At 40.7% G+C, this 27,873-nt stretch overlaps 2 protein-coding genes across 4 annotated transcripts in view; one reads left to right on the top strand and one right to left on the bottom strand.

The window, feature by feature from the left end:
• Positions 1 to 5,622, top strand: part of LOC130338801 (zinc finger protein 260-like) — a 33,000-nt gene extending 27,378 nt beyond the window's left edge. For both annotated transcript variants that reach the window (XM_056554010.1, XM_056554009.1), the window contains exon 2: positions 3,040 to 5,622. In XM_056554010.1, coding sequence (XP_056409985.1) covers positions 3,072 to 5,180 — 2,109 coding nt within the window. In that variant the 5' untranslated portion in view covers positions 3,040 to 3,071 and the 3' untranslated portion in view covers positions 5,181 to 5,622. The remainder of the gene's footprint in view (positions 1 to 3,039) is intronic.
• Positions 1 to 27,873, bottom strand: part of LOC130338800 (zinc finger protein 260-like) — a 122,177-nt gene that overhangs the window by 57,381 nt on the left and 36,923 nt on the right. The window lies entirely within an intron of this gene.

Genomic DNA, 27,873 nt, shown 5'->3' with positions numbered 1-27,873 from the left:
ATATACAACCTCCATATATTGTGGGGCTATATACTGTATATATACAACCTCCATATATTGTGGGGCCATATACTGTATATATACACAACCTCCATATATTGTGAGGCCATATACTGTATATATACAACCTCCATATATTGTGGGGCCATATACTGTATATATACAACCTCCATATATTGTGGGGCCATATACTGTATATATACAACCTCCATATATTGTGAGGCCATATACTGTATATATACAACCTCCATATATTGTGGGGCCATATACTGTATATATATACAACCTCCATATATTGTGGGGCCATATACTGTATATATACAACCTCCATATATTGTGGGGCCATATACTGTATATATACAACCTCATATATTGTGGGGCCATATACTGTATATATACAACCTCTATATATTGTGGGGCCATATACTGTATATACAACCTCCATATATTGTGGGGCCATATACTGTATATATACAACCTCCATATATTGTGGGGTCATATACTGTATACATACAACCTCCATATATTGTGGGACCATATACTGTATATACAACCTCCATATCTTGTGGGGTCATATACTGTATATATACAACCTCCATATATTGTGGGGTCATATACTGTATATATACAACCTCCATATATTGTGGGACCATATACTGTATATATACAACCTCCATATATTGTGGGGCCATATACTGTATATATACACAACCTCCATATATTGTGGGGCCACATACTGTATATATACAACCTCCATATATTGTGGGGCCATATACTGTATATATACACAACCTCCATATATTGTGGGGCCATATACTGTATATACACAACCTCCATATATTGTGGGGCCATATACTGTATATACACAACCTCCATATATTGTGGGGCCATATACTGTATATATATCCACAACCTCCATATATTGTGGGGCCATATACTGTATATATACAACCTCCATATATTGTGGGGGCCATATACTGTATATATACACAACCTCCATATATTGTGGGGCCATATACTGTATATATACACAACCTCCATATATTGTGGGGCCATATACTGTATATACAACCTCCATATATTGTATATATACAACCTCCATATATTGTGGGGCTATATACTGTATATATACAACCTCCATATATTGTGGGGCCATATACTGTATATATACACAACCTCCATATACTGTGAGGCCATATACTGTATATATACACAACCTCCATATATTTTGGGGCCATATACTGTATATATACAACCTCCATATATTGTGGGGCCATATACTGTATATATACAACCTCCATATATTGTGGGGCCATATACTGTATATATACAACCTCCATATATTGTGGGGCCATATACTGTATATATACAACCTCCATATATTGTGGGGCCATATACTGTATATATACAACCTCCATATATTGTGGGGCCATATACTGTATATATACAACCTCTATATATTGTGGGGCCATATACTGTATATACAACCTCCATATATTGTGGGGCCATATACTGTATATATACAACCTCCATATGTTGTGGGACCATATACTGTATATATACAACCTCCATATATTGTGGGACCATATACTGTATATATACACAACCTCCATATATTGTGGGGCCATATACTGTATATATACACAACCTCCATATATTGTGGGGCCACATACTGTATATATACAACCTCCATATATTGTGGGGCCATATACTGTATATATACACAACCTCCATATATTGTGGGGCCATATACTGTATATATACAACCTCCATATATTGTGGGGCCATATACTGTATATATACACAACCTCCATATATTGTGGGGCCATATACTGTATATATATCCACAACCTCCATATATTGTGGGGCCATATACTGTATATATACAACCTCCATATATTGTGGGGGCCATATACTGTATATATACACAACCTCCATATATTGTGGGGCCATATACTGTATATATACACAACCTCCATATATTGTGGGGCCATATACTGTATATATACACAACCTCCATATATTGTGGGGCCATATACTGTATATATACACACAACCTCCATATATTGTGGGGCCATATACTGTATATATACAACCTCCATATATTGTGAGGCCATATACTGTATATATACAACCTCCATATATTGTGGGGCCATATACTGTATATATACAACCTCCATATATTGTGGGGCCATATACTGTATATACAACCTCTATATATGGCCCCACAATATATGGAGGTTGTATATATACAGTATATGGCCCCACAATATATGGAGGTTGTATATATACAGTATATGGCCCCACAATATATGGAGGTTGTGTATATACAGTATATGGCCCCACCATATATGGAGGTTGTATATACAGTATACGGCCCCTTTATTAGATCTCGGCCCCCATGATCTGATCTCCCCTGTATGGACATGAGACTTCTGACTCTGGAACATAAAATCCAGGGATGAGTTTTCTGGGGGTCATTCTGACTGTGAATCCACATGTTATGGGACAATCCAGCTATAATTGGGCACAAGCAGCATGAATGGATGATCCCTTCCTGTCAGGTGTGAACAGTCCTGTAGTGTAGGGGGTGTAATGGTTGGGGGAGGGGAGACATCTAAATTACATCGAACTCTAGTTCTCAGTTCTGGATATAGAAGTTGGACTAGTGATAAGAATTCGGGGACAATGTTACCTCCTCCTCCCTGTACAATGACCTCTGCACAGGTCACAGAGCATGCCCAGAAAAGGAGTCACTAGGGTCCTCTCCAGTCTATTGTTTCCTATGATCATGGCGGGGGAGAGGGGCGCACATATTTGTAAATGTTGTTATAAGCAGAAAAATCTCTGGTGAACATTCCCTAGAGTCAGTGCCCGGAGTGACCCCAAAAATAAGGAAATTATAAAGGGGGGGTCATCTCCTCTCCTCTGTATTCTCTTCTGGGGTCAGGTGACCATCAAAAACTGCAGCAAAACCTCGTGTGTTTCCAACCTAATAATATTTTATACATTTCCCATAATCCATTTTTATCCCAACAGAAAATCCCAGTAAGAATTCTGAGGGAAACTTCATGTTATCCCTGAATGATAAAGGAGAAGATGAAGATATGATGGAGCGCTCCTCAGGAGAAGACCTCCTTACCCCTAATGTCCATCCAGATCTATCCTATAATAATCCACCTGATCATGAGGAACCTTCTCCTGACCAACCACACATTGTTACCACAAGGACAGATCAGGAACATGGGAAAGGTTTATATTGTGAGGAATGTGGGAAAGAATTTATTAGAAGAGCTCAACTTTATAGACACAGAAAAACTCACTCAAGGGAGAAGCCATATTCCTGTTCAGAATGTGGGAAATGTTTTACAGAGAAATCAGCGCATCTTATACATGAGCGAATTCACACAGGAGAAAAGCCATATTCATGTTCGGAATGTGGGAAACATTTTACACAAAAAGCAAATTTGATTACACATGAGAGAATTCACAAAGGAGAGAAGCCATATTCATGTTCAGAATGTGGTAAATGTTTTAGAAGTAAATCAGATGTTTCAAAACATGAGAGAATTCATACAGGAGAGAAGCCGTTTTCATGTTCAGAATGTGGGAAATCCTTTTCACTTAGACAAAATCTTGCTACACATGAGAGAATTCACAAAGGAGAGAAGCCATATTCATGTACAGAATGTGGTAAATGTTTTACAAGTAAAGCTCATGTTTTAATACATGAGAACGTTCACACAGAAGAGAGACCATATGCATGTTCAGAATGTGGTAAATGTTTTAAACAAAAATCTTATTTGTTTACACATGAGAGAATTCACACAGGAGATAAGCCATATTCTTGTTCAGAATGTGGTAAATGTTTTACAAGTAAAGCTCATGTTTTAATACATGAGAGAATTCACACGGAAGAGAGACCATATGCATGTTCAGAATGCGGTAAATGTTTTACACAAAAATCTAATTTGTTTGCACATGAGAGAATACACAAAGGAGAGAAGCCATATTCATGTTCAGAATGTGGTAAATGTTTTAGAAGTAAAGCAGATGTTTCAAAACATGAGAGAATTCATACAGGAGAGAAGCTGTTTTCATGTTCAGAATGTGGGAAATCCTTTTCACTTAGACAAAATCTTGCTAAACATGAGAGAATTCACAAAGGAGAGAAGCCATATTCATGTTCAGAATGTGGGAAATGTTTTAGAACTAAATCATATCTTGTTATACATGTGAGAATTCACACAGGAGATAAGCCATATTCTTGTTCAGAATGTGGTAAATGTTTTACAAGTAAAGCTCATGTTTTAATACATGAGAGAATTCACACAGAAGAGAGACCATATGCATGTTCAGAATGCGGTAAATGTTTTACACAAAAATCAAATTTGTTTGCACATGAGAAAATTCACAAAGGAGAGAAGCCATATTCATGTTCAGAATGTGATAAATGTTTTAGAAGTAAAGCAGAGGTTTCAAAACATGAGAGAATTCATACAGGTGAGAAGCCGTTTTCATGTTCAGAATGTGGGAAATCCTTTTCTTTTAGACACAATCTTGCTAGACATGAGAGAATTCACAAAGGAGAGAAGCCATATTCATGTTCAGAATGTGGGAAATGTTTTACAAGTAAAGCTCATGTTTTAATACATGAGAGAATTCACACGGAAGAGAGACCATATGCATGTTCAGAATGCGGTAAATGTTTTACACAAAAATCAAATTTGTTTGCACATGAGAGAATTCACAAAGGAGAGAAGCCATATTCTTGTTCAGAATGTGATAAATGTTTTAGAAGTAAAGCAGAGGTTTCAAAACATGAGAGAATTCATACAGGCGAGAAGCCGTTTTCATGTTCAGAATGTGGTAAATCCTTTTCTCTTAGAGAAAATCTTGCTAGACATGAGAGAATTCACAGAGAGAAGCCATATTCATGTTCAGAATGTGGAAAATGTTTTATAACTAAATCATATCTTGTTATGCATGTGAGAATTCACACAGGAGAAAAGCCATATTCTTGTTCAGAATGTGGGAAATGTTTTACATGTAAATCACAACTTTCTAGACATGAGAGAATTCACACAGGAGAGAAGCCGTATTCATGTTCAGAATGTGGGAAATGTTTTATACAGAAATCACATCTTTCTAGACATGAGAGAAGTCACATTGGAGACTGATAGATGAAATAATAAATGATAAAAATATAATAATATGAAGAATGGAAATATGAGATCTCAGGTAACAGTAAAATGTGATGTTTCTAAGTTGTGTTGTGAGAATTAACCCTTGAAACTAAAGCCAGTGTCATTACTGGGTCATCAGCACCTGGGGTCATGTCACCTTTTGTAGGTAAATAATGGTAATGAGAAGTAATATGTAATGCTCCCTGCTGACACCTCTGTCCATGTCAGGAACTTTCTAGAGCAGGAGGAAATCCCCATAGCAAAGATATGCTGCTCTGGACAGTACCTAAAAGGGACAGTAGGTGTCGGCAGAGAGCACTGTGGTCAAACAGAAAAGAATTTAAATAAAAAGAAAATAATTTCCTCTGTAGTATTCAGCAGCTAATAAGTACTGGAAGGATAAAGATTTTTTAATAGAAGTAATTTACAAATCTGTTTAACTTTTTGGCACCAGATGATTTAAAAAAAAAAAAAAATGTTTTCCACCGGAGTACCCCTTTAATACTTCTAATGTGCAGTCCTATGCAAGGGTCAAATGTTTTACCATTTCACAATTCATCAACTGCAACACGTCTGGAGTAGTGAATGTAATGTCTTGTGAACAATGTCGTCTACAATATGTCGGCTGCACATCCAAAAGTCCCTCTAAAAGTTAGATTAAAGGGGTATTCCAGGAAAAAACTTTTTTTTTTTTTTATATATATATATATATATATATATATATATATATCAACTGGCTCCAGAAAGTTAAACAGATTTGTCAATTACTTCTATTAAGAAATCTCAATCCTTTCAGTACTTATGACCTTCTGAAGTTGAGTTGTTCTTTTCTGTCTAAGTGCTCTCTGATGACACGTGTCTCGGGAACCGCCCAGTTTAGAAGCAAATCCCCATAGCAAACCTCTTCTAAACTGGGCAGTTCCCGAGACAATGTCATCAGAGAGCATTTATATATAGAAAGTGGATGCTGAGACAGCACTGCTCAATCCGGCCATTAAAGGGGTAGTACCGTGCCGACAACTTATCCCCTTTCTAAAGGATAGGGGATAAGTTTCCTGATCGGGCGGGGTCCCACCGCTGGGGATTCCCGCGATCTCGCACGCAGCACCCTGCTCTCATCAGGCCCCGGAGCGAACATCCGCTCCGGGTCTGATGATGGGGCCGGTGATCGTGACGTCACAGCTCCGCCCCCGTGTGATGTCATGCTCCACCCCTCAATGTAAGTCTATGGCAGGGGGCGAGACAGCTGTCTCGCCCCCTGCCATAGACTTACATTGAGGGGCAGAGCGTGACGTCACATGGGGTGGAGCTGTGACGTCACAATACTCCAGCCCCGTGATCGTCAGTCATCAGCTGACAGCTGTCTCGCCCCCTGCCATAGACTTACATTGAGGGGCGGAGCGTGATGTCACATGGGGGTGGAGCCCTGATGTCACGATTCTCCTGCCCTGTTATCGGCAGTCATCAGCTGACAGCTGTCTCGCCCCTTGCCATAGACTTGCATATGGGGGCGAAGCCGTGACGTCACGATACTCCGGCCCCGTGATCGGCAGTCATCAGCTGACAGCTGTCTCGCCCCCTGCCATAGACTTACATATGGGGGGCAGAGCCGTGACGTCACGATACTCTGGCCCCGTGATCGGCAGTCATCAGACCCGGAGCGATGTTCGTTCCGGGGCCTGATGAGAACGGAGTGCTGCGTGCGAGATCGCGGGGGTCCCCAGCGGTGGGACGCCGCGCGATCAGGCAACTTATCCCCTATACTTTAGATAGGGGATAAGTTGTCAGCACGGTAGTACCCCTTTAACTGGTTACCAGGTAGTAGCTAAGATAAGTCTTCTATCATATAGTGAGTCAGCGGTGGTGCTAGGATATGATATAAAGATAGGAATCAATATACAAAACTGTGAAAATATCCAGAAATATATCCGCACTCACCGATCCATAAGCGACTCGATGCTCCTCAAACCGGGGCTGACCGGGGATACGGGCTGCAGAGATGAGTGGAGCTCAGAGGCAAACTACCGGTGTTTTCGCGCAAACAAGCGCTTCATCCGGCCTAGAGGCCGGATGAAGCGCTTGTTTGTGCGAAAACACCAGTAGTTTGCCTCTGAGCGCCACTCATCCAGCCCGTATCCCCGGTTTGAGGAGCATCGAGCGGTGAGTGCCTTTATCTATTTACTTATTCATACTTCATACCGTATAGTAGTTTCCCACACTTGGACTAATCCTCAGAGATGGAGATTTTGTTGCTGTTTCATGCTTTATACCATTTACTTTTATTTGTATAAACTTTATTCATGATTGTTTTATTGTACATGTGGTGACCACAGGGTTACCTTCCGACCACACCTGATGCAGGTTCCGGTGCCCCGCACGCACCATATAAGGGCGTCATTTGTTGTAACTCACTTGTACGACTAAGGCTTCACAAGACAGCTGAAACGCGTCGCATGTTATCCTCTATGTCTGTTAGTTTGAAATAAAGGACAACGATTTTATACCGAGCTATTCTGCGCTGGACAACTTTCGGTTTTGCTCTGTTCTTCCTGGGAGTTGTTCCGCACCAGTCCGAGCTGGAATACACCTGCTCTACATAATGCTATTGTGTATTATTTAGTAGTGACTTGTAGCTCTACACTACAGTATGATTGGATGATTTCTATGGATGATAATGATTGGTGATTACTATGTATTACCTCGGCCTCATTTCCATTAGAAATATTACTGATTGTATCTCATGTGTCACTTCTGTCCTATCAGGATCAGGACACTTCTGTGTTGTCACCAAGAACCCTTAGGCCGGGGTCACACACAGGATTTTGTTGGTATTTTTAGGTAAATCTAGAGATCTACCATAAGACAAGGGATCAGTTGAACCATAGACCCCACTAAATCCTGACTCCATTGTTATAAATAGTCCTGGATAGAGATGAGCGAACTTACAGTAAATTCGATTCGTCACAAACTTCTCGGCTCGGCAGTTGATGACTTATCCTGCGTAAATTATTTCAGCCTTCAGGTGCTCCGGTGGGCTGGAAAAGGTGCATACATTCCTAGGAAAGAGTCTCCTAGGACTGTATCCATCTTTTCCAGCCCACGGGAGCACCTGAAAGCTGAACTAATTTTTGCAGGAAAAGTCATCAACTGCTGAGCCGAGAAGTTCGTGACAAATCGAATTTACTGTAAGTTCGCTCCTCTCTAGTCCTGGATGCTGAACTTAAGTATCACAGTTAATGCAAAAAGTATACGGACAAACTTCTCCATCCACTTTATTAATCCATGAATATTTTTAATGCACACACGAAGAAGGAGTGATAAGTACAAACTTAAGTAGATGGTTACTAAATAGAGTTCTTCCATGTGTTGAATATGATTGGAGAGTATAAGTCCATATCCGCTTGTCCTTGGCCATTCTTGAGGAGGCTCAGATCAAGAGGCCAGTGATGGTGGTTTCCTCCTCCAGGTTGGCTTGGCATATATTAATCAAAGGGGTACTCCGGCACTAAGACATCTTATCCCCTATCCAAAGGATAGGGGATAAGATGCCTGATCGCGGGGGTCCCACCACTGGGGACCCCCCTGATCATGCACGTAGCACCCCATTACCATCAGTCCCCGGAGCATGTTCGCACCGGGTCTGATGACTGTCGATCACTGGGCCGGAGCATTGTGACGTCACAGCTCCGCCCCGCGTGATGTCATGCTCCGCCCCCTCAATGCAAGCCTATGGGAGGGGGTGTGACAGCTGTCACGCACCCTCCCATAGGCTTGCATTGAGGGGGCGGAGTGTAACATCCCATGCGGCGGAGCCGTGACGTCACAATACTCCGGCCCCATGATCGCCAGTCATCAGCTGACAGCTGTCACGTTCCCTCCCATAGGCTTGCATTAAGGGGGCGGAGCTGTGACATGCTCCGGCCCCCGTGATCGCCAGTCATCAGACCCGGAGCGAACATGCTTCGGGGACTGATTGTAACGGGGTGCTGCATGCAAGATCACGGGGGTCCCTATCGGTGGGACCCCCGCGATCAGGCATCTTATCCCCTATCCTTTGGATAGGGGATAAGATGTCTTAGCGCCGGAATACCTCTTTAAATTAGTAGAATATTCTACTTGTATCTCCAAGCATGCCCTTGACACCTGAGCTTCCTGCTGACTTTCTCTTAGTTCTAATGTTACATCCTGGAGATGAGACACAGATGATCCTATCACAGTAGCAGAGCTCAAAAGCATTTTTTCCAATAATTGATTTAATCCCTTCAGAACTTTTACTCCCTTACTACCAATGTAACCTATGGATCCCAAGTCTGATCTGAGTATTTATGTCCATAGTGTTTAGCAAGCTTCTTATTGAACCAACACCCCTACGATTCCCTCAATCACACCTCTCTTGTTTCTTGAAGTGGTTAGTGGATGTTGTCCAAACCGTTGGGCAAGACCCTTTTCCAAATTGGTAAGGTGTGAAACACATTGAGGAAACCTTGTGGATATTTTCCAATTGGTCATATTAAGAGTCCAGAATAAGGTTATAAACCATCCATTCCTCAACAATGGCTGGGAATGAAAGTAGTTGATTGGATGGTTTGATTGTAGTTCCAGTACATAAATTATCTTCTAGAGACCAAATACTAACATTTGCTCTATCACAGTGTTTGTAATATCCCCTAATTAACACACAACATTCATATATCCCAGTGTTTTTTACGTATTGGATTATCTAATTAGAACTAAGTTTGTACCATCCCAATGAACATTGTGACATCTGACTCTTATGAAGTACAGTGACCTCCCGACCTACGATGGCTCCGACATACGATCATTTCAGCATACGATCACTCTCAGAGTCCATCACATGGTGAAGGCAGCATCAACATACGATGCTTTTGTATGTCGGGGCCATCGCATAAACGGCTATCCTCCAGCGCCGACTGCTTCAGCTGCCACCGGATAGCCATTTACGGTGCCTCGTGTGATCCGCTGACGATCACTTACCTGTCCTCGGGGCTCCGGAGCGTCCTCTTCGGGATCCTCTGCATCGTCGGCGCTCTCCATCGTCGTCATCACATCGTCCCGTCATCCAATAGGAGCGGCGTGCGTAGCGACGTGATGGCGGTGATGGAGAGCGAGGATGCCGGGGAAGCAGAGGCCTTAACGGAGCTTCGGGGACGCGGCGACAGCGATGGAAGGCGACATCCAGGGCAGCGGTGACAGTCTGGAGCGGCGGGTACAGGTGAGTATAACTTCCTATACTTTCCATTGCACGGATCCCTCAACATACGATGGTTTCAACAAACGATGGTTCATTTGGAACGGATTACCATCATATGTTGAGGGACCACTGTATATGAGTTTGATTATTTGTAAAGCTTCCCAAAGATGCTCCCTGAGGTTATGGTAATCTTGTTCCACATTGTAACACTATGGGATTGATTTCTTCTTCACCTCTTACACTGTGAGGGGTGACTCTAACTTCAGCTGCTATTGAGTTGGATACTGTAAATACAAAAGAAACCTTTACTACAGCCAGTTCCCTTTCCCCCTAAAAGTTCCAACTACGAGGAGTCTAATCCCCATCTCCAGCTGGAATTTGAAGAATAGAAGAATCCAGGATTTTTCCATATGAATGAGTTTTCTACCAAATCTCTGTCCTGGACCTTCCAATCTTTCCTGTACATATCACGTTATTAGTTACATCCCCGGTCCATTGTGCTGGTTCATCGTCTTTGATTGTTAGAAACCACCACATGGAATCATCTGGATGACCTTCATTCCCACTCTCCTGATTGGTTATTGTGGATATTAGTCCCTTGAGACTGTGGACATTTTTGGTCCCGCTGTAACGTGAACCGTAATCTCTGAAGTATGTTCAAAAAATGGATTCACACAAGGCGGATCCCTGGAGCCGTAACCAAATCTTAGCTCTCCAACAATATCTCTTGAAGTATCGATGTCCGGAATCGATCGTCCTGAACTTCTCTTGGTTTGTGTGATAACGATGTCTTCCGTATCACATCCTTTGCTTGATCATCAATTCCGGTTGATTCTGGATCTATCGCAAACAGCAATCACAAAACTTAAAGGGGTTATCCAAGAAAAAACTTTTTTTCATATATCAACTGTCTCCAGAAAATTAAACAGATTTGTAAATTACTTCTATTAAAAAATCTTAATCCTTTCAGTACTTATGAGCTTCTGAAGTTAAGGTTGTTCTTTTCTGTCTAAGTCCTCTCTGATGATACCTGTCTCGAGAAACGCCCAGTTTAGAAGCAAATCCCCATAGAAAACCTCTTCTAAACTGGGCGGTTCCCGAGACACGTGTCATCAGAGAGCACTTAGACAGAAAAGAACAACCTTAACTTCAGAAGCTCATAAGTACTGAAAGGATTAAGATTTTTTAATAGAAGTAATTTATAAATCTGTTTAACTTTCTGGAGCCAGTTGATATATGAAAGAAAGTTTTTTCTTGGAATACCCCTTTAATATCAGGATCCATGGAATCAACACGTATAATCTTATCTTCATGTCGCGTCTCCAGTACGGATGTTTCTCTGGAGGGTCTTCCTTTCATAATGGATAGAGTAAAATAAAAAATAGGACTATCCGCATGGCGCCTTCCTTGTGTGGATGAACAAAAATTACCAATTTGTTTAAAAGGCAATTTTTATAAAGAAAATAAATGAAAAATAAAGGCTGAAGGCAGCATGTCACACGCTGCCTGCACCCTTTTATTTTTATTTTTCATTGATTTTATTTAAATACAAATGGCCTTTTAACCTCTTAAGGACCAAGGACGTACCAGTAGGTCCTGAGTCCTTTCACTTTCTATAAAGCGGGTCGGGTCGGGCACGGCCTCTAACAACGGCCAGGACCCGTGGCTAATAGCATGCGGCAATGATCGCGGTGCCGCGCGCTATTAACCCTTAAGACGCGGCATTCAACTTTGAACTAAAGTGAAAGTAAATCACTGCCGGTTAGCTCAGGGGGCTGTTCGGGATGTCCGCGGCGAAATCGCGGCATCCCGAACAGCTGTGGTACACGAGGAGGGTCTCCTAACTTGCCTCCTGATGTCCGATCGCCGAATGACTGCTCAGTGCCTGAGATCCAGCCATGAGAAGTCAAGTGGCAGAATCATTGATCACTGGTTTCCTATGAAAAACCAGTGATCAATGTAAAAGATCAATGTGTGCAGTGTTATAGGTCCCTATGGGATAATAATGATCAGTATAAGAGATCAGTGTATGCAGTGTTATAGTCTCCTATGGGATAATAATGATCAGTATAAGAGATCAGTGTGTGTAGTGTTATAGTCTCCTATGGGAAAATAATGATCAGTATAAGAGATCAGTGTGTGCAGTGTTATAGGTCCCTATGGGATAATAATGATCAGTATAAGAGATCAGTGTGTGCAGTGTTATAGGTCCCTATGGGATAACAATGATCAGTATAAGAGATCAGTGTGTGCAGTGTTATAGGTCCCTATGGGATAATAATGATCAGTATAAGAGATCAGTGTGTGCAGTGTTATAGTCTCCTAAGGGATAACAATGACCAGTATAAGAGATCAGTGTGTGCAGTGGTATAGTCCCCTATGGGATAACAATGATCAGTATAAGAGATCAGTGTGTGCAGTGTTATATTCTCCTATGGTATAATAAGGATCAGTATAAGAGATCAGTGTGTGCAGTGTTATAGTCTCCTATGGGTTAACAATGATCAGTATAAGAGATCAGTGTGTGCAGTGTTATAGCCTCCTATGGGATAATAAGGATCAGTATAAGAGATCAGTGTGTGCAGGGTTATAGTCTCCTATGGGATAACAATAATCATTATAAGAGATCAGTGTGTGCAGTGTTATAGTCTCCTATGGGATAACAATGATCAGTATAAAAGATCAGTGTGTGCAGTGTTATAGTCTCCTATGGGTTAACAATGATCAGTATAAGAGATCAGTGTGTGCAGTGTTATAGTCTCCTATGGTATAATAAGGATCAGTATAAGAGATCAGTGTGTGCAGTGTTATAGTCTCCTATGGGTTAACAATGATCAGTATAAGAGATCAGTGTGTGCAGTGTTATAGCCTCCTATGGGATAATAAGGATCAGTATAAGAGATCAGTGTGTGCAGGGTTATAGTCTCCTATGGGATAACAATAATCATTATAAGAGATCAGTGTGTGCAGTGTTATAGTCTCCTATGGGATAACAATGATCAGTATAAAAGATCAGTGTGTGCAGTGTTATAGTCTCCTATGGGTTAACAATGATCAGTATAAGAGATCAGTGTGTGCAGTGTTATAGCCTCCTATGGGATAATAAGGATCAGTATAAGAGATCAGTGTGTGCAGTGTTATAGTCTCCTATGGGATAACAATGATCATTATAAGAGATCAGTGTGTGCAGTTTTACAGCCTCCTATGGGATAATAATGATCAGTATAAAAGATCAGTGTGTGCAGTGTTATAGTCTCCTATGGGATAATAATGATCAGTATAAGAGATCAGTGTGTGCAGTGTTATAGGTCCCTATGGGATAAAAATTATCAGTATAAGAGATCAGTGTGTGCAGTGTTATAGCCTCCTATGGGATAATAATGATCAGTATAAGAGATTAGTGTGTGCAGTGGTATAGTCCCCTATGGGATAACAATGATCAGTATAAGAGATCAGTGTGTGCAGTGTTATAGTCTCCTAAGGGATAACAATGACCAGTATAAGAGATCAGTGTGTGCAGTGGTATAGTCCCCTATGGGATAACAATGATCAGTATAAGAGATCAGTGTGTGCAGTGTTATAGTCTCCTATGGTATAATAAGGATCAGTATAAGAGATCAGTGTGTGCAGTGTTATAGTCTCCTATGGGTTAACAATGATCAGTATAAGAGATCAGTGTGTGCAGTGTTATAGTCTCCTATGGGATAATAAGGATCAGTATAAGAGATCAGTGTGTGCAGTGTTATAGTCTCCTATGGGATAACAATAATCATTATAAGAGATCAGTGTGTGCAGTGTTATAGTCTCCTATGGGATAACAATGATCAGTATAAAAAATCAGTGTGTGCAGTGTTATAGTCTCCTATGGGTTAACAATGATCAGTATAAGAGATCAGTGTGTGCAGTGTTATAGCCTCCTATGGGATAATAAGGATCAGTATAAGAGATCAGTGTGTGCAGTGTTATAATGATCATTGTTATCCCATAGGAGACTATAAGAGATCAGTGTGTGCAGTTTTACAGCCTCCTATGGGATAATAATGATCAGTATAAGAGATCAGTGTGTGCAGTGTTATAGCCTCCTATGGGATAATAAGGATCAGTATAAGAGATCAGTGTGTGCAGTGTTATAGTCTCCTATGGGATAAAAATGATCAGTATAAGAGATCAGTGTGTGCAGTGTTATAGTCTCCTATGGGATAACAATGATCAGTATAAGAGATCAGTGTGTGCAGTGATATAGATCCCTATGGGATAACAATGATCAGTATAAGAGATCAGTGTGTGCAGTGTTATAGTCTCCTATGGGATAACAATGGTCAGTATAAGAGATCAGTGTGTGCAGTGTTAAAGTCTCCTATGGGATAATAATGATCAATATAAAAGATCAGTGTGTGCAGTGTTATAGTCTCCTTTGGGATAACAATGATCAGTATAATAGATCAGTGTGTGCAGTGTTATAGTCTCCTATGGGATAACAATGATCAGTATCAAAGATCATTGTGTGCACTGTTATAGTCTCCTATGGGATAATAATGATCAGTATAAGAGATCAGTGTGTGCAGTGTTATTGTCCCCTATGGGATAACAATGATCAGTATAAGAGATCAGTGTGTGCAGTGTTACAGCCTCCTATGGGATAATAATGATCAGTATAAGAGATCAGTGTGTGCAGTGTTATAGTCTCCTATGGGATAACAATGATCAGTATAAGAGATCAGTGTGTGCAGTGTTACAGCCTCCTCTGGGATAATAATGATCAGTATAAGAGATCAGTGTGTGCAGTGTTATAGTCTCCTATGGGATAATAATGATCAGTATAAGAGATCAGTGTGTGCAGTGTTATAGTCTCCTATGGGATAATAATGATCAGTATAAGAGATCAGTGTGTGCAGTGTTATAGTCTCCTATGGGATAATAAGGATCAGTATAAGAGATCAGTGTGTGCAGTGTTATAGTCTCCTATGGGTTAACAATGATCAGTATAAGAGATCAGTGTGTGCAGTGTTATAGTCTCCTATGGGATAATAAGGATCAGTATAAGAGATCAGTGTGTGCAGTGTTATGGTCTCCTATGGGATAACAATGATCAGTATAAGAGATCAGTGTGTGCAGTGTTATGGTCTCCTATGGGATAACAATGATCATTATAAGAGATCAGTGTGTGCAGTGTTACAGCCTCCTATGGGATAATAAGGATCAGTATAAGAGATTAGTGTGTGCAGTGTTATAGTCTCCTATGGGTTAACAATGATCAGTATAAGAGATCAGTGTGTGCAGTGTTATAGGTCCCTATGGGATAACAATGATCAGTATCAGAGATCAGTGTGTGCAGTGTTATAGTCTCCTATGGGATAACAATGATCAGTATAAGAGATCAGTGTGTGCAGTGTTATAGGTCCATATGGGATAACAATGATCAGTATAAGAGATCAGTGTGTCCAGTGTTATAGTCTCCTATGGGATAACAATGATCAGTATAAGAGATCAGTGTGTGCAGTGTTATAGGACCCTATGGGATAATAATGATCAGTATAAGAGATCAGTGTGTGCAGTGTTATAGTCTCCTATGGGATAACAATGATCAGTATGAGATCAGTGTGTGCAGTGTTACAGCCTCCTATGGGATAACAATGATCAGTATAAGAGATCAGTGTGTGCAGTGTTATAGGACCCTATGGGATAATAATGATCAGCATAAGAGATCAGTGTGTGCAGTGTTACAGCCTCCTATGGGATAACAATGATCAGTATAAGAGATCAGTGTGTGCAGTGTTATAGTCCCCTATGGGATAACAATGATCAGTATAAGAGATCAGTGTGTGCAGTATTATAGTCTCCTATGGGATAACAATGATCAGTATAAGAGATCAGTGTGTGCAGTGTTATAGTCTCCTATGGGATAACAATGATCAGTATAAGAGATCAGTGTGTGCAGTGTTATAGTCTCCTATGGGATAATAATGATCAGTATAAGAGATCAGTGTGTGCAGTGTTACAGCCTCCTATGGGATAACAATGATCAGTATAAGAGATCAGTGTGTGCAGTGTTATAGTCTCCTATGGGATAACAATGATCAGTATAAGAGATCAGTGTGTGCAGTGTTATAGTCCCCTATGGGATAACAATGATCAGTATAAGAGATCAGTGTGTGCAGTATTATAGTCTCCTATGGGATAACAATGATCAGTATAAGAGATCAGTGTGTGCAGTGTTATAGTCTCCTATGGGATAACAATGATCAGTATAAGAGATCAGTGTGTGCAGTGTTATAGTCTCCTATGGGATAATAATGATCAGTATAAGAGATCAGTGTGTGCAGTGTTACAGCCTCCTATGGGATAACAATGATCAGTATAAGAGATCAGTGTGTGCAGTGTTATAGTCTCCTATGGGATAACAATGATCAGTATAAGAGATCAGTGTGTGCAGTGTTATAGGCTTCTATAAAAAAAAAGTCTTAATAAAGATCATTTAACCCCTCCCCTAATAAAAGTTTGAATCACCCCCTTTTCCTATTAAAAAAAAAACAGTGTAAATAATAATAAACATATATGGTATCGCCGCGTGTGGAAATGTCCGATTTATAAAAATATATTGTTAATTAACCCCTTAAGGACCTGCAGTTTTTGCACTATCGTTTTTTCCTCCTTACCTTTTAAAAATCATAACCCTTTCATTTTTCCACCTAAAAATCCATATTATGGCTTATTTTTTGCGTCACCAATTCTACTTTGCAGTGACAGTCATTTTACCAAAAAATGCACGGCGAAACGGGAAAAAAAATCATTATTCTGTAGGTCCGTACGATTATAATGATCCCCTACTTATATAGGTGATTTTGTCGCACTTCTGGAAATAATCATAACTACATGCAGGAAAATGTATACGTTTAAAAATGTCATCTTCTGACCCCTATGACTTTTTTATTTTTCCACGTATGGGCGGTATTAGGACTCATTTTTTGCGCCGTGCTCTGAAGTTTTTATCGGTACCTTTTTTTTTTTTATCGGACTTTTTGATCGCTTTTTATTCATTTTTAATGGTATAAAAAGTGACCAAAATACGCTTTTTTGGACTTTGGAATTGTTTTACGTGTACGCCATTGACCGTGCGGTTTAATTAATGATATATTTTTAGAGTTCAGACATTTACGCACGCGGCGATACCACATATGTTTATTTTTATTGTTTTATTTTTTTATGGGAAAAGGGGGGTGATTCAAACTTTTATTAGGGAAGGGGTTAAATGACCTTTATTAACACTTTATTTTCACTTTTTTTTGCAGTGTTATAGCTCCCATAGGGACCTATAACACTGCACACACTGATCTCTTATACTGATCATTGTTATCCCATAGGAGACTATAACACTGCACACACTGATCTCTTATACTGATCATTGTTATCCCATAGGAGACTATAACACTGCACACACTGATCTCTTATACTGATCATTGTTATCCCATATGGACCTATAACACTGCACACACTGATCTCTTATACTGATCATTGTTATCCCATAGGAGACTATAACACTGCACACACTGATCTCTTATACTGATCATTATTATCCCATAGGGACCTATAACACTGCACACACTGATCTCTTATACTGATCATTGTTATCCCATAGGAGACTATAACACTGCACACACTGATCTCTTATACTGATCATTGTTATCCCATAGGAGACTATAACACTGCACACACTGATCTCTTATACTGATCATTGTTATCCCATATGGACCTATAACACTGCACACACTGATCTCTTATACTGATCATTGTTATCCCATAGGAGACTATAACACTGCACACACTGATCTCTTATACTGATCATTGTTATCCCATAGGGACCTATAACACTGCACACACTGATCTCTTATACTGATCATTGTTTTCCCATAGGAGACTATAACACTGCACACACCGATCTCTTATACTTATCATTGTTATCCCATAGGGACCTATAACACTGCACACACTGATCTCTGATACTGATCATTGTTATCCCATAGGGACCTATAACACTGCACACGCGGATCTCTTATACTGATCATTGTTATCCCATAGGGACCTATAACACTGCACACACTGATCTCTTATACTGATCATTGTTATCCCATAGGAGACTATAACACTGCACACACTGATCTCTTATACTGATCATTGTTATCCCATAGGAGACTATAACACTGCACACACTGATCTCTTATACTGATCATTGTTATCCCATATGGACCTATAACACTGCACACACTGATCTCTTATACTGATCATTGTTATCCCATAGGAGACTATAACACTGCACACACTGATCTCTTATACTGATCATTATTATCCCATAGGGACCTATAACACTGCACACACTGATCTCTTATACTGATCATTGTTATCCCATAGGAGACTATAACACTGCACACACTGATCTCTTATACTGATCATTGTTATCCCATAGGAGACTATAACACTGCACACACTGATCTCTTATACTGATCATTGTTATCCCATATGGACCTATAACACTGCACACACTGATCTCTTATACTGATCATTGTTATCCCATAGGAGACTATAACACTGCACACACTGATCTCTTATACTGATCATTGTTATCCCATAGGGACCTATAACACTGCACACACTGATCTCTTATACTGATCATTGTTTTCCCATAGGAGACTATAACACTGCACACACCGATCTCTTATACTTATCATTGTTATCCCATAGGGACCTATAACACTGCACACACTGATCTCTGATACTGATCATTGTTATCCCATAGGGACCTATAACACTGCACACGCTGATCTCTTATACTGATCATTGTTATCCCATAGGGACCTATAACACTGCACACACTGATCTCTTATACTGATCATTGTTATCCCATAGGAGACTATAACACTGCACACACTGATCTCTTATACTGATCATTGTTATCCCATAGGAGACTATAACACTGCACACACTGATCTCTTATACTGATCATTGTTTTCCCATAGGAGACTATAACACTGCACACACCGATCTCTTATACTTATCATTGTTATCCCATAGGGACCTATAACACTGCACACACTGATCTCTGATACTGATCATTGTTATCCCATAGGGACCTATAACACTGCACACGCTGATCTCTTATACTGATCATTGTTATCCCATAGGGACCTATAACACTGCACACACTGATCTCTTATACTGATCATTGTTATCCCATAGGAGACTATAACACTGCACACACTGATCTCTTATACTGATCATTGTTATCCCATAGGAGACTATAACACTGCACACACTGATCTCTCATGCTGATCACTGGCTTGTATTAACACACCTGTGATCAGTGTTATCGGCGCTTGACTGCTCTTGCCTGGATCTCAGGCACGGAGCAGTCATTCGTCGATTGGACAATGAGGAGGCAGGTAAGGGCCCTCCCGGTGTCCTGTAAGCTGTTCGGGATGCTGCGATTTCACCGCGATGGTACCGAACAGCCCGACTGAGCATCCAGGTTACTTTCACTTTCACTTCAGACGCGGCGGTCAGCTTTGATCGCTGCGTCTGAAGGGTTAATACAGGGCATCACCGCGATCGGTGATGTCCTGTATTAGTCGCGGGTCCCGGCCGTTGATAGCCGCCGGGACCGACCCGATATACCACGGGGACACCGCGTGACCCCGCGGCATATCGCGGGAGCCGGCGGAGGACGTACATATACATCCTTCGTCGTTAAGGGGTTAAACCGCACGGTCAATGGCGTGCGTGAAAAAAAATTCCAAAGTCCAAAATCATTTTAATCGTATGGACCTACAGAATAATGATAAGGTGTCATTTTTACCGAAATATGTACTGTGAAGAAACGGAAGTTCCCAAAAGTTACAAAATGGCGTTTTTTTCTTCAATTTTGTCGCACAATGATTTTTTTTCCGTTTTGCCGTAGATTTTTGGGTAAAATGACTGACGTCACTGCAAAGTAGATTTGGTGGCGCAAAAAATAAGCATCATATGGATTTTTAGGTGCAAAATTGAAAGAGTTATGATTTTTTAAAGGTGAGGAGCAAAAAACGAAAATGCAAAAACGGAAACCCCCCTGGTCCTTAAGGGGTTAACAGCAAAGTGTACACCCACCAAGTGTCTTGTACAAATTCCAAAACCTTTTTCTACAGGTGAAAGAATTTTAGAGAAGTAGCCAATGATTCTCCATTTCTTCCCTTGTAGTTGCAGTAAGGCTAGGTTTCCACTTGGTTTTTTTTGTGTGAAAAAACGCTGCGGCCAGATGTTAGCTGTAAGTCAATAGTAAACTGCAAAATGCCAAATCCACTTGGCGTTTTTCAGTTTAGCGTTTTTTTTAATCCTTTTGGCGTTTTTGGGCTCCTTGGCAGTTTTTAAAAAACGACCTCTTTGGCGAGACTTTGGCGTTTTTTCGGGAAAATCTTGGCGTTTTTCTCCCATAGAAGTCTATGGGAGTGAAAAAACGCCAAGAAAAACGCTGTGTGGGTTTTAAATTTGGCGTTTTTTATTCTCTTTTGGACTTTAGCGATCCAAAAAAGTGTTGGAGATACCTTTTTTATTAAAATTTCGTAGGGTACCATTAAAAAATAATAATAAAAAAAAAAAGATACAGTAGTGATGGAAAAAATTGTATTTAACGAAATTTATCTTTTTTATAACAAAATTTTTATAAATTTTTAAACAGGGATCAATTTATGTGTGCGGGTAGGGCACTAAAAATGTAGCCGACAATAATAAAAATGTAGTGTGTGTGTGTGTGTTTCACTTTTTGTTTTACATTTTTTAGGTAGTACTACTACTCCCAGCATGAAACACACTGTTCCATGATAGGAATAGTAGTTACCTGTACTAATTGACAGATCGCCGGGGTCCATTATGATCCTGTATAATGTATAGATGCGGCGGCCGCTCTTCTATGGTCCCTGCACTGCTGTATATATATACACATATTCATATTCCCCGCCGAGCTGTGATTGGTCAGATGGTTCCAGCCAATCCCAACTCTGTGGGAAATAGGAATATGTGTATATATACGGCAGTGCAGGGGACCATAGAAGAGCGGCCGCCGCATCTATACATTATACTGGAGGATCGCAACGGGTGTCAGGAGGAGTGACACTCGCTGCGATCTGTCTATTAATGCAGGTACTACAGCTCCCAGCATGGAGCAGAGTGTGCAGAGTGTGCTCCATGTTGGGAGTATTAGTACCTGCAGTAAGGGACAGATCCCAGGGATGTCACTCCTCCTGACACCCGCTGCGATCAAAGTGACTGTCGGGATCAGCTGTTCTCAAGGCTACAGAGCCGGGAGATCAGCTGATCCTGAGCAGTAGATATACATGGTATACATACTGCCCAGCAAGAACTTACAGTGATCCTGCAATGTGTATACACATTGCTGGCTCACTTAACCCCTTGCTGAGCTGGGCGCTATGCACCAGCCCAGCAAGGAAAGAGTTAACTTACACTGCTGGACAGTGTAGGTTAACCCTTTGGGCGGTATACACTATATACAGCTATCTATAGAAAGCTGTATATAGTGTATACAGAAGATGGAGAAGTCCCCTTACCTCCGTCCAGTCCCCGCGGGTCCGCGTAGCTCCGCCCCCTAGTGATGACGTCATTAGGGGGCAGAGCTACAGACGCGATCCAGGCTGGCAAGGGTATAAGGCTCTGTTAACATTGTCCGTATTGGATAATGGGAACAGACCCTTCTGCCAGTGTCTACCCAGACAGGGAGACTCCAGCTGTTGCTAAACTACAACTCCCAGCATGCCCAGACAGCCAAAGGCTGTCTGGGCATGCTGGGAGTTGTAGTTTTGAACCAATTGGAGGCTCACTGTTTAGGTAGACATTGCATTATGGGTGCTCCCACCTGCAGAGAGCACAAAAAATGTCCTAACCTATTTTTTTTTGTGTTTTTTTTTCTTTCTTCTCGTTTCAGATCCGTGTATGCAGAGGATTACGACGGATTCGATGGATTACGACGGATGAACAGGATTTTTTTAATATTTTAATAAAGTGGTTAACGAGGGCTGTGGGGGAGTGTTTTTTTAAAATAAAATAATTTTTCCAATGTGTTGGGTTTTCTTTTTTAGTGAATATTCAGGCTTAGTTATGGAGGCTGTCTAATAGACGGAATCCATTACTAAGTCAGGGCTTAGCGCTAGCCCCAAAAACAGCTAGCGCTAACCCCCAATTATTCCCCCGGTACCCACCGCCACAGGGGTGCCGGGAAGAGCCGGTACCAACAGGCCCGGAGCGTCAAAAGTGGCGCTCCTGGGCCTAGGTGGTAACAGGCTGGCGTTATTTAGGCTGGGGAGGGCCAGTAACAATGGTCCTTGCCCACCCTGGTAGCGTCAGGCTGCTGCTGTTTGGTTGGTATCTGGCTGATACTGAAAATAGGGGGGAACCCTATGCGTTTTGTTTTTTTATGAAAAAAAAAATGCATAGGGTTCCATGTATATTCCATGTATATTAGGCAAGCCCTAATTTAGTCCTCAAATGCGCATGGCGCTCTCTCACTTCGGAGCCCTGTCGTATGGGGTACAAATTTTGGGGGGCTTTTTCTCCCTTTACCTCTTATAAAAAGGAAAAGTTGGGGGCTACACCAGCCTGTTAGTGTAAAAAAATAAAAATGTTTACACTAACATGCTGGTATTGTCCCATACTTTTCATTTTCACAAGCGGTAAAAGGAAAAAAAAAAGACCCACAAAATTTATAACGCAATTTCTCCTGAGTACGGAAATACCCCATATGTGGGCGTAAAATGCTCTGCGGGCGCACAACAAGGCTCAGGAGTGAGAGCGCACTATGTACATTTGAGGCCTAAATTGTGATTTGCATAGGGGTGGCTGATTTTATAGCGGTTCTGACATAAACGCAAAAAAATAAATGTGAATTCGGGTAGAATACAGACATGGTCGCACATCTACAATCTTGTATAATGATCTGATTGCTTCTCAGCATAATATCAAAAACTAACAGGTTGTTATTATACATTTTTGATCAAAAAGTACAAGCCCACTCGCCACGTCAAGGCCACCTATCCAGAGTGGGTCCCTAACGTCCCTAGCATAAAATGGCGTAGCACCGGGCGGCGACCACCACCGCCACGACACCAGTGCCCACGGGGGGGAATCGACCCACCGGCAGAGCGGCCCCAATGCCACTCAAACCAGTCTATGGGTCGCACCTCCCCACAGACACAGCGCCACGGCAGTAACGGACGCCGCACAGCACCACACCAGTGTGAACAAGGTGTAATAGCTCACTTACCATGCTCTCCCAGTCAGACTGGGAGGCTTCTAGGAAAGAAATGGCCCTTGTGTAGCTAACTACTATTATATAAATACCCACATGTGACCCCATTTTGGAAACTACACCCCTCACGGAACGTGACAAGGGTATAGTGAGCCTTAACACCCTACAGGTGTTTGACGAATTTTCATTAAAGTGTGATGGGAAAATGAAAAAAAAAACAAAACACTTTTTCACTAAAATGCTGGCGTTACCCTACATTTTTCATTTTCACAAGGGAAAATAGGAAAAAAAGACCATACCCCATGTGTGGATGGAAAGAGCTCTGATGGCGAACTACATTGCTCAGAAGAGAAGGAGCGCCATTGGGATTTTGAAGATAAATTTTGTCCGGAATTGAAGGCCAGGTGTGTTTACAAAGCCCCCATAGTGCCAGAACAATGGACCCCCCCACATGTGACCCCATTTTGGAAACTACACCCCTCATGTAATGTAATAAGGGGTGCAGTGAGTATTTACACCCCACAGGTGTCTGACAGATTTTTGGAACAGTGATCCGTGAAAATGAAAAATGTAATTTGGGGAAAAAACTGCATTTTAGTTATAAATTTTTTTTCTTCTCATTTTCACATCATACTTTAACAAAAAGTTGTCAAACACCTGTGAGGTGTTAAGGCTCACTGTACCCCTTGTTATGTTCCTTGAGGGATGTAGTTTCCAAAATAGTGTGCCATGTAGGTTTTATTTTTTGCTGTTCTGGCACCATAGGGGCTTCCTAAATGCGACATGCCCCCCAAAAACCATTTCAGCAAAATTTGCTTTCCAAAAGCCAAATGTGACTCCTTCTCTTCTGAGCATTGTAGTTTGCCTGCAGAGCACTTGACGTCCACACATGGGGTATTTCCATACTCAGAAGAGATGGGGTTACAAATTTTGGGGTGAATTTTCTCCCATTACCCTTTGTAAAAATGGTAAATTTGGGGGGTGGGGGGGGGGGGAGAACTGCACTTTAGTGGAAACATTTTTTTTTTCATTTACACATCCAACTTTAACATAAAGTCATGAAACACCTGTGGGGTGTTAAGACTCACTGGACCTCTGGTTATGTGCCTTGAGGGGTGTAGTTTCCAAAATAGTATGCCATGTGGGGTTTTCTGCTGTTCTGGCACCATAGGGGCTTCCTAAATGCGACATGCCCCCCAAAAACCATTTCAGCAAAATTCACTCTCCAAAATCTCATTGTTGCTCCTTCCCTTCTGAGCCCTCTACTGCGCCCGCCGAACACTTGACATACACATATGAGGTATTTCCTTACTCGAGAGAAATTGGGTTACAAAATTTGGGGGTCTTTTTCTCCTATTACCCCTTGTAAAAATTCAAAAACTGGGTCTACAAGAACATGCGAGTGTAAAAAATGAAGATTTTGAATTTTCTCCTTCACTTTGCTGCTATTCCTGTGAAACACCTAAAGGGTTAACACACTTAATGAATGTCATTTTGGATACTTTGAGGGGTGCAGTTTTTATAATGGGGTCATTTGTGGGGTATTTCTAATATGAAGACCCTTCAAATCCACTTCAAAACTGAACTGGTCCCTGAAAAATTCAGATTTTGAAAAGTTTGTGAAAAATTGGAAAATCGCTGCTGAACTTTGAAGCCTTTAATGTCTCCAAAAGTAAAAACATCTCAACTTTATGATGCAAATATAAAATAGACATATTGTATATGTGAATCAATATATAATTTGGAATATTATTCATTTTCCTTACAAGCAGAGAGCTTCAGTTAGAAAAATGCAACTTTTTAAATTTTTTCATCAAATTTTTGAATTTTTCACCAAGAAATGATACAAGTATTGACAAAAATTTACAACTAACATAAAGTAGAATATGTCACGAAAAAACAATCTCGGAATCAGAATGAAAAGTAAAAGCATCAGAGTTATTAATGCTTAAAGTGACAGTGGTCAGATGTGGAAAAAATGGCCGGGTCCTTAAGGTGAAAATGGGCTGGGTCCTTAAGGGGTTAATCATTAATGAAATTTATTGATTGATGAATTTATTTAAATATATCGGTATGATGTATATGGTTTTATGTATTTATGTATCTATCAATGAATTTATTAATCTTTTTATCAATAAAAAAAAGAAAGCACATGTTTTAACTAAATAACTATTTATAACAAAGGTATAAAGTGTATATAAAAAAATAAAAAACATGTACTAAGGCAACTCTTTTAACTTTTTTTGGAGGACCATCAGCTCCTGGATCCTTTTATTTTGTTTCCTCTCAAATTTTTCCATCATCTTCTTCATATTGTGAATCTCAGCTTTGGTCTCCCGCTCCATCTTCTCGATCTCATCACCTAATTCTGAGATAACTGTTAGGATTAAAAAAAAAGAAGATTAAGATATAATTGTGTAGACTATTTGTAAAAGCACCGACAATACATAACATTAAAATATACTGAACGAGCACTAACTAACCAACTATATAAGCTTTATATACAAATTAAGTGTTATTTACAGAGATGAGCGAATCGAACCGGACAGATCAGAATTTGTTTGGAATTTCTAGCCCACGTCATTGCAGGCAGATAGACAGGGACAGTAGAGAGAGAGAGAGTACTTGTTGTTACTGTACTGGCGTATATTACGCCAAAGCTAATAAGGACCAGTTACTGTGAGCACTAAAAGACCTATCCACCTGCTCTTAACGCCTAATTCAGGTGTAAACATCATTTTTCTATCCTAAGTGTAATATACGCAGTAAAGACAAAATAAACTGTGTGCAGCTCACAGCTACAGAGCTCACAGGCTGGATCGTATGATCACCTATACTCCTAGGTGCTATTATATAGATTAAATAAATAAAAACAAAATCCTAAAAAACTCCAGGACCTCACCGGAGATACTGGTGCAGGATTGTGGTATGATAATAAAATATATAACATATATAAAAATATGAGGAACGGGTTGTTTATTAGTACCCTGAAACGCGTTTAGATTGTGGACTTTGGAATACGCACTATTACTGCAAGAAATTTGCCATCTTTGGAAAAGCTATTCATCTGTTGCCCGCTCATGCACTTTCAATCAACGCCAACATCTCACCCCACGTGGACCTTCTCCTGGCGTCAGACGCCACCTCCGCTGGAGCTCCGGTCTTGCCGATCGGAGCAACAAGTGTCTATTCACTGCTAACCAAAATGTAGTGCGGCAGCGGTGCAGTGTAGACGGTGTTATAATCCATCGTATGGCCGGTCACAGAACGGTGCCGGCCGTCCTCCCGCTGTCAGAGCCGACCCTATACAGGACGTCCACAACGTATTTGTTGAGATTATCAATAAGGACTTCTATATACCATTATTTAGACAGGTATCTTGTGTCAGTGACTGTGAAGCATTAAGGCCGATAGCCACAGACTTGTAACCATCTCCTGCCACAAGTGCCGGAGTAGTAGATGCCGGATTAACTGATATTCAACGGGACCTTTAACCCCTTAAGGACCGGAGGTTTTTCCGTTTTTGCATTTTCGTTTTTTGCTCCTTGCCTTTAAAAAATCATAACTCTTTCAAATTTACACCTAAAAATCCATATGATGGCTTATTTTTTGCGCCACCAATTCTACTTTGTAATGACGTCAGTCATTTTGCCCAAAAATCTATGGTGAAGCGGGAAAAAAAATCATTGTGCGACAAAATTGAAAAAAAAAACGCTGTTTTGTAACTTTTGGGGGCTTCCGTTTCTACGTAGTACATTTTTCGGTAAAAATGACACCTGATATGTATTCTGTAGGTCCATACGATTAAAATGATCCCCTACTTATATAGGTGATTTTGTCGGACTTCTGGAAAAAATCATAACTACATGCAGGAAAATTAATACGTTTAAAATTGTCATCTTCTGACCCCTATAACTTTTTTATTTTTCCGTGTATGGGGCGGTATGAGGGCTCATTTTTTGCGCCGTGATCTGAAGTTTTTAACGGTACCATTTTTGCATTGATAGGACTTATTGATCACTTTTTATTCATTTTTAAATGATATAAAAAGTGACCAAAAATGCACTATTTTGGACTTTGGAATTTTTTTGCGCGCACGCCATTGACCGAGCGGTTTAATTAATGATATATTTTTATAATTCGGACATTTCCGCACGCGGTGATACCACATATGTTTATTTTTATTTTTA

This window comes from Hyla sarda, unplaced genomic scaffold (genome assembly GCF_029499605.1).
Source record: "Hyla sarda isolate aHylSar1 unplaced genomic scaffold, aHylSar1.hap1 scaffold_524, whole genome shotgun sequence".
Classification (NCBI taxonomy): Eukaryota; Metazoa; Chordata; class Amphibia; order Anura; family Hylidae; genus Hyla; species Hyla sarda.
The sequence above is the reverse complement of the archived record's forward strand: the minus strand, read 5'-3'. Positions and strand labels throughout refer to the sequence as shown.